This window comes from Poromitra crassiceps, assembly GCF_964638095.1.
Source record: "Poromitra crassiceps genome assembly, chromosome: 5".
NCBI lineage: Eukaryota > Metazoa > Chordata > Actinopteri > Beryciformes > Melamphaidae > Poromitra > Poromitra crassiceps.
The window spans coordinates 17,813,362-17,820,861 of record NC_139642.1 but is presented as its reverse complement, the minus strand read 5'-3'; the positions used below and the strand labels follow the sequence as shown (position 1 = coordinate 17,820,861).

The 7,500-nt window shown below is 46.8% G+C and overlaps 2 protein-coding genes across 4 annotated transcripts in view; both read left to right on the top strand.

The window, feature by feature from the left end:
• Nucleotides 1-330, top strand: part of LOC310776864 (autophagy-related protein 16-1-like) — a 37,291-nt gene extending 36,961 nt beyond the window's left edge. For all 3 annotated transcript variants that reach the window (XM_083637066.1, XM_083637067.1, XM_083637065.1), the window contains one exon: nt 1-330. This exon is cut by the window's left edge and continues 916 nt beyond it. The gene's annotated coding sequence lies outside the window, so the exon portion shown is untranslated.
• Nucleotides 331-5,122: 4,792 nt separating this feature from the next.
• Nucleotides 5,123-7,500, top strand: part of LOC310777149 (interleukin-1 receptor accessory protein-like) — a 71,120-nt gene continuing 68,742 nt past the window's right edge. The window contains exon 1 of the mRNA XM_083637419.1: nt 5,123-5,341. Within this exon, the coding sequence (XP_083493545.1) occupies nt 5,340-5,341 (2 nt within the window). The 5' untranslated portion in view covers nt 5,123-5,339. The remainder of the gene's footprint in view (nt 5,342-7,500) is intronic.

Here is a 7,500-nt window from a genome sequence, read left to right as displayed (position 1 = left end):
TGCTATAATCCAAGTTAACAGAAATCACAACATGCCAGGTTACCTTGAAAATCTGACCTTTACACCCTGTTTCTAGCTCAAATATTCACTAAGCGCTGAGCTCCCAGCCGTGTCCGTTAGCGCACAGCCTGTCTGAACTGGGTGTGACCTCTGACCTCCAAGGCTCATACATGCCACTAGAAGTATTAGCAGGTTTCTTCCCTGGATGTTTGGACGGTAATCCTCTGGTGAAAGGTGTCGGCTACACAGCTGCACTGCACGGAGATTCAACCATTGATAGTAAATGGTATGGATGAAATGAGCGTGACGTCACCCGTCACAAAATGAAGTTCAAATCTCCTTATTTCCGGGTAATGTTTCCCGGAGCATCATGGGAAATCTGTGTACTGCACGGGGGGGGGGGGGGGGGGGGTCACGTGGTGCAGCCCAGCTGACCGTCCGCCTGTCTTGTGTTGATATACAACCGCCAAACAGAAGAAGAAGTCTCCACCCTGTTAAGCCTCCACAAAGTAAATCAGATTTCGAAATATGCATTATTTTGATCAACTGACCTCACGATGGGGATCTATACAGTTATGTGTATCTACCGGTACTAACATTAAAACATCAAGATCATGCTGTTTCTGATAGTTTGCTAAATTACTACATGCTAATCTGCTAGCAGCTATCTGGCGAGCTTCTTCTAATAGCTTTCCGACAGACTAGATGCCTCGTGGCACATTGCTGCCCTGTGCCCTCACACTGGTCAGAAGTACTACTGTTCTTATTTAATGTATTTATTGTCTTTTACCCTCGAAATGGGACCATAATTTAGAAAACGGAGGAAATGAGAGCATGAAAAAGACTTGAAATTGTTGATTCAGGCCATAAACTCATTTGCAAAGTCTTTATTTAAGACATAGACTGAAAGAGAAGTCGGGGTCGTTTTCCCATTCACTTCCATGTTACAGATTTTGTTTCTGCAGTACCCAGGTCGCCCCCCACTGGCCATTCGGAAGAATACAATTTCCGCGTTCGCTTCAAACGGGAAGGCTGAGCTGGTCGCTGGATTCAACAGAGCACTTAAGATCCAGGTGAAGAGCGCATGCGACACATGTACGAATGTACTGAATTTTGATTTGTGGGTGAACTGTTCCTTTAAGGAGCGGAGAGCTGCCTGTATCATATCTGGCCTCCTTCACACCTGTGTTAGCCTGCCACCTGCTGGCGAAACCCTGTCAAATCTGCTTGGCTAAATCTGGTTAAACGAGGTGACAATTTCAGTGTAATAATAATGATCAGAAGGAAAACTTGTAAAGCTCATACAGGGTCGTTTACTGCGGTTGTGTTTTAGTAGAGAAGTATTTGGAAGTTGTAGTTGGTGAATGTTTATTTTTTCTTAATGCACTTTGTGAATGACTGTGAAGGCACTGAAGGCACTGAAGATCTGAAGATCTGACAAGTCCACCGTCTTCAGCCCACACAGGAGTCACGTCAACACAAGTCAACATGTTGTAACTGAACTAAACGGCAGTCTTCTCTGTCTCGGACGAGCTCTTCCTCTGCTTTGAGAAATAAAAATCACGTGTACAGAAACGCCAGTTTCTTACAGGGTTCCTACGTCGGTCTGGAAAGTCTGGACGAGTATTAAAAATGAATTTGATCATTTCCAGCTCTTGAATAGTTTGAGAATTTTGGACATTTTTTTTTTATGTGGTTCAGGTTTCTACCTTCTAGCTTTGATGTTTGAGCCACTTTTAGTCCAGAGAATGTCTGCCTTCAGGAATCCTCATGGCAGGTATGAATGTGAGATTTAATTTGCCTTTTCCATCTTTTTGTTTGTGTGAGATCAATGAAGGTAGTTCTAGAACTGTCATTCATCTGCGGTTCATCTCATGCCCCCTGCTGACCAGATTAGGAAGAAACTTGCAGGAATCTTTTGAAGATGACACTGGTCCAGTGAGCTGCTGCGATTAGGCTATTCATAGTATTCCCATGATGTCACAAGCATTTTCCCTACCAATGTGGCGCTACAGTACACACCGCTCATTGGCTGTAAGTGTCACTTGATTGGAATCACCTGTTAATTGATCACAATCACCTGTTATTTTCCTCCCAAGATGGCCGTGTGCTGATGTAACAGAATACTATCAATAGGTGCTTTGCAGATGATTCCCTGCTGCTGGGATGCCATAGTGTGGGGAACAGGTAGCCTGGGAACCTGACCAATCTGCCAGCTAGCAAACTACTACTGCTCACGGGCTCCTGGAGGGTTTCCTAGCTGCACCCCTGACACCACACACATCTTGATTAGCAATTTACAGTATTTACCGTGAGACCATAAAAGGCATTTACTTTACCCACTTTGGAAATGTAACCCATCATGGGCCAATTGTACGCCTTCTTCTCACTAAGAGACCGGGCTTTTTGGACCGAGCAGGATTCAAATCAAAATGATGGCTCCCACCCAAACTGGACTGGGAGCAGGCAGCTGCTGTCACATTTTATCACCTCTATAGCTCTCGCCTGCTTCTGAACCACGTCCCCGCCTCCTCACCCTACAGCCTCGCCTGGCTCTCCACCTGCTTCTGACCCACGTCCCCGCCTCACCCTACAGCCTCGCCTGGCTCTCCGCCTGCTTCTGACCCACGTCCCCGCCTCGCCCTACAGCCTCGCCTGGCTCTCCGCCTGCTTCTGACCCACGTCCCCGCCTCGCCCTACAGCCTCGCCTGGCTCTCCGCCTGCTTCTGACCCACGTCCCCGCCTCGCCCTACAGCCTCGCCTGGCTCTCCGCCTGCTTCTGACCCACGTCCCCGCCTCGCCCTACAGCCTCGCCTGGCTCTCCACCTGCTTCTGACCCACGTCCCCACCTCGCCTGGCTTTCCACCTGCTTCTGACCCACGTCCCCGCCTCGCCTGGCTCTCCACCTGCTTCTGACCCACGTCCCCGCCTCGCCTGGCTCTCCACCTGCTTCTGACCCACGTCCCCGCCTCGCCTGGCTCTCCACCTGCTTCTGACCCACGTCCCCGCCTCGCCTGGCTCCGCCTGCTTCTGACCCACGTCCCCACCTCGCCTTGCTCTCCGCCTGCTTCTGACCCACGTCCCCGCCTCGCCCTACAGCCTCGCCTGGCTCTCCGCCTGCTTCTGACCCACGTCCCCGCCTCGCCCTACAGCCTCGCCTGGCTCTCCGCCTGCTTCTGACCCACGTCCCCCCCTCGCCCTACAGCCTCGCCTGGCTCTCCACCTGCTTCTGACCCACGTCCCCGCCTCGCCCTACAGCCTCGCCTGGCTCTCCACCTGCTTCCGCTCATTCAAATGATAAAAGTCAATGATCCTGTCTGTAGCTGCCAAGTCCCACAACATCCCCACAGTATTGAGAAGCATTTATTCCAGCGCTGAACTCATCCCGTCCTCATCAGTGATAACCTCGATGTGAGATAGAAGAGCTCCAACGTTCCAAATGAGAAGAACATCGTCCCAGGTGTCATTTTTCTATCTGAGCCATGATGTCCCCGCCACTTTTCAACACAAAGTGATGCCCTTTGCACCCTCCACATTAGCCCTGCCTCCTGCCACTTTGCAAAATATCTTCGGGCTGGACAGAAATCTTACCTTCAAATATCACATTGAGTCACTAGTTAAGAAAGTCAAGTTTACGCTCGGTCTCTCATACAGATTAAAATCATGTTTCTCCATCTTCTCTAACGGCTGGTGACAGACGGGCCTTTTCCTGTCTCAGCTGGATTGTGGCGATACCATTTACAGATTTGCAGTGTTGGGCAAGTTAATTTGAAAATGTAATATACTACATATTACGAGTTACTTTCATTTGAAAGTAATAAGTCACTTTGCAATATTACTGTCTGTGTAGAGTAACTTGTTACTTATTACACTACTTTTGCATTACTTTCACCAAAACAACAGCAGTAGCAGAATGACATCGCTGCCCCGGGAAACCATCCCGAAAAATAATGTCAACCGTCTTGAAGTCAGTGTAAACAATCCAAAATTCTAAATGTTATTCTTTTCCTTTGTTATTGTCATCTGTAGTGGTTATTTGTATACAAACAGTTTGATTAGGAAATTATTGTATCTTTATTGAAATATGTGCTTTGATTTAAAAAAATATGTAACTCAACTTGTAACTTGAGTTACTTGACAAAGTAACTGGTATAATATTACTGCAATCCTATAAGTAATAAGTTATATTACCGAGTTACTGCTAAAAGTAATGCATTACATGTAATATGTTACTTTTGTAATGAGTTACCCCAACACTGCAGATTTGCTTGTCCCACCCAATACATACATGGTCCCACCATGGACATATCTCAGTGGGTCCCATCTGGCCAAACTTGATGCACTTTATCATACTGCTCTCAGATATATTTCAAACTCAGCCTACAGGGGGCATCACCATAGCTCTGCACATCTTGTACATGGACAGGCTGTAGTAGGCTACATATCTACATACTGTACAGTCATCTTTGACTCATCTGCCTATGTAGCCTACATATTTGTTTGTAAAATAGAAATACATAGCTCTGTTGACACATCTCTGTATTAAAACAGGCTATCATTGTGCTACATTTTTGTTTATAATTGTTATTTTATAGGTTTATTATTATATGTTGTGTTATATTATTGTGCATTTTTGATTTGTTTTACACTGTGTGTGTGTGTGTGTGTGCGTGCGTGCGTGCGTGCGTGTGTGCGCGCGTGCGTGTGCGTGTGCGCGCGTGTGAGAGAGAGAGACTGTGCGCAGATTGGGAAATAACGCTGAGTGAGGATGTCGCAACGAGTTTCCGAGGAGGAGCGTAATCACCCGGAATAAAACTGCTTTTACTTCCTACACAGACACACACACACAGAGACACACGCTCACACACATCACACAACGTGTGTGAATGTGTGTTGTGACAACACACATTCAGACTGTTTAGCTACAGTCTTTCACACACTTCTGACCGGAGCGGAGCGCAGCGGCAGTCCTTGGTGACGGAACAGAAGAACAGGACAGGCTGAGAGCGGCTCTCTCCGCCCAGGGCGCGGGGTGGACTCCCAAAAGGTATAACTGCCGTGTCGGGCTCAGTCAGAGTGAGTTAATTAGTTAGTTAGCTAATTAGTTAATTATCCTAAAGTTAATCCGGCGGGGTTGTTTATAATGTAGACCTCCGGGGCCGAGTTCTGTGCACGCTGGGCTCAGTGCGCCACCGTTAACCGTGCTGGTGCCCCGCCCCCGACCCCATCGGCCCCGTTAATCATCAGAGTCGTCGAGCCCGTCCTCAGCCCGACCGGACCGGGACCACTGACGGGACCGGACAGGATCAGACCCCGAACACACCCTCCCAGCTACTCTAATGTAAGTGATTCTCTGTCTCTCTCTCTCTCTCTCTCTCTCTCTCTCTCTCTCGCTCTGTGTGTGTGTGTCTCTCTCTGTCTCTCTCTCAATTCAATTCAAAAGCGCTTTATTGGCATGATAAAGTGCATCTTACATTGCCAAAGCATACATTTGCGACACTTTGCAAATGACAGAGAAACCAAAACAGAAAACAAGACATTAAACTAGTTTCTCTGTCTCTCTCTCTCTCTCTCTCTCTCTCTCTCTCTCTCTCTCCCCCCTGCTGACTTTATCCTGACATGTAAGGCAGTGGTTCTCAACTGTGGGCTCTGGGGCCCACCAGGGGCCCTTGATACGGAGTCCGGGGATATCATCAAGCTCTTTCATTTCTTATTAGTCCACATTCAAGTCACAGAGCCCATCTGGTGACATGTTGTCTCTCTGACCCAATGCTGAGAACCTCTTTAGTTAGTCCAGAACTCCATCACTCTGTATTGTTACTTTTGTAGGTAACGTTAGAGAGATAACAGAACTCTATGACTGTCTGTATTGTTTTGTAGGCAACGTTAGAGAGATAACAGAACTCTATGACTGTCTGTATTGTTTTGTAGGCAACGTTAGAGAGATAACAGAACTCCATCACTCTGTATTGTTTTGTAGGCAACGTTAGAGAGATAACAGAACTCTATGACTGTCTGTATTGTTTTGTAGGTAACGTTAGAGAGATAACAGAACTCTATGACTGTCTGTATTGTTTTGTAGGTAACGTTAGAGAGATAACAGAACTCTATGACTGTCTGTATTGTTTTGTAGGCAACGTTAGAGAGATAACAGACAAACTAATGTATCAAGAATTCAACGTAGTCATTCTGCGTCATTTTCTAGTAGGCTAGATGGTTTAACTTCTAGTGAATATAGTTAATAATAATAATAATAATAATGATATAATAGTTTAACAAATGATAATTTTGCTGGACCCCCTGGAACCCCTTCAAGAACCCCTGGGGATCCCCAGACCCCCACATTGAGAACCACTGGTGGGCTATAGAATAGATACACACAGCTCGCTCTGAGAGAGGTACACCAAACTCCAGTCAAAAAATAATCCTGCAATGTAATGTTCTAATTTTCTGCCTGCCTGCCTGCCTGCCTGCCTGCCTGCCTGTCTGTCTGTCTGTCTGTCTGTCTGTCTGTCTGTCTGACTAAATGACTGACTAAATGACTGACTGCTTGCTGGCAGCAGGCGGGTATTGATCCAGTCTGATAATCAGATTATGTGAATCAGAATGAAGCTGCTGTAACCCAGTCAGCACAACATGCTGCACCGGTCTTCATCCTCCTCCTCCTCGTCATAATTAGAGTGATTGATTGATTGATTGATTTCATTGATTAGTCTTTAGTGTCTGTGTTAGGAGAAAATTGACGCAGCAGCACGCCTCTCCTCCATATACACACAGTAGGTCCATACATGATGTACAGTCAAACTAGTAACAAACACTACGGCTGAGTATCGGTATCGGTATTGACCCAAATAACCCAGTATCAAGTAGTATCGAAACTTCTCCAGTCAAATGATACCTACATTCCATCCTTTTTGTACACAGATCTAGAAAAAAAAGACTATTTGTGTGGTCTTGCTCAAATGCCGATCAAGGCAAGTGTTGCAGCTACAACCCGTACAGTGTGGTGGTGGAGCGCAGTGCATGTGATGGAGGTGTGTGTGATGGAGGTGTGTGTGATGGAGGTGTATGTGATGGAGATGTGTGTGATGGAGTTGAGAGAGGCTGGTCATGTTAAAGCCATCAGGAACAGAGGAGAGAGGCTGGTCATGTTAAAGCCATCAGGAACTTAGGAGAGAGGCTGGTCATGTTAAAGCCATCAGGAGCAGAGGAGAGAGGCTGGTCATGTTAAAGCCATCAGGAACTTAGGAGAGAGGCTGGTCATGTTAAAGCCATCAGGAACAGCCAGAGGAGAGAGGCTGGTCATGTTAAAGCCATCAGGAACTTAGGAGAGAGGCTGGTCATGTTAAAGCCATCAGGAACAGAGGAGAGAGGCTGGTCATGTTAAAGCCATCAGGAACTTAGGAGAGAGGCTGGTCATGTTAAAGCCATCAGGAACAGAGGAGAGAGGCTGGTCATGTTAAAGCCATCAGGAACAGAGGAGAGAGGCTGGTCATGTTA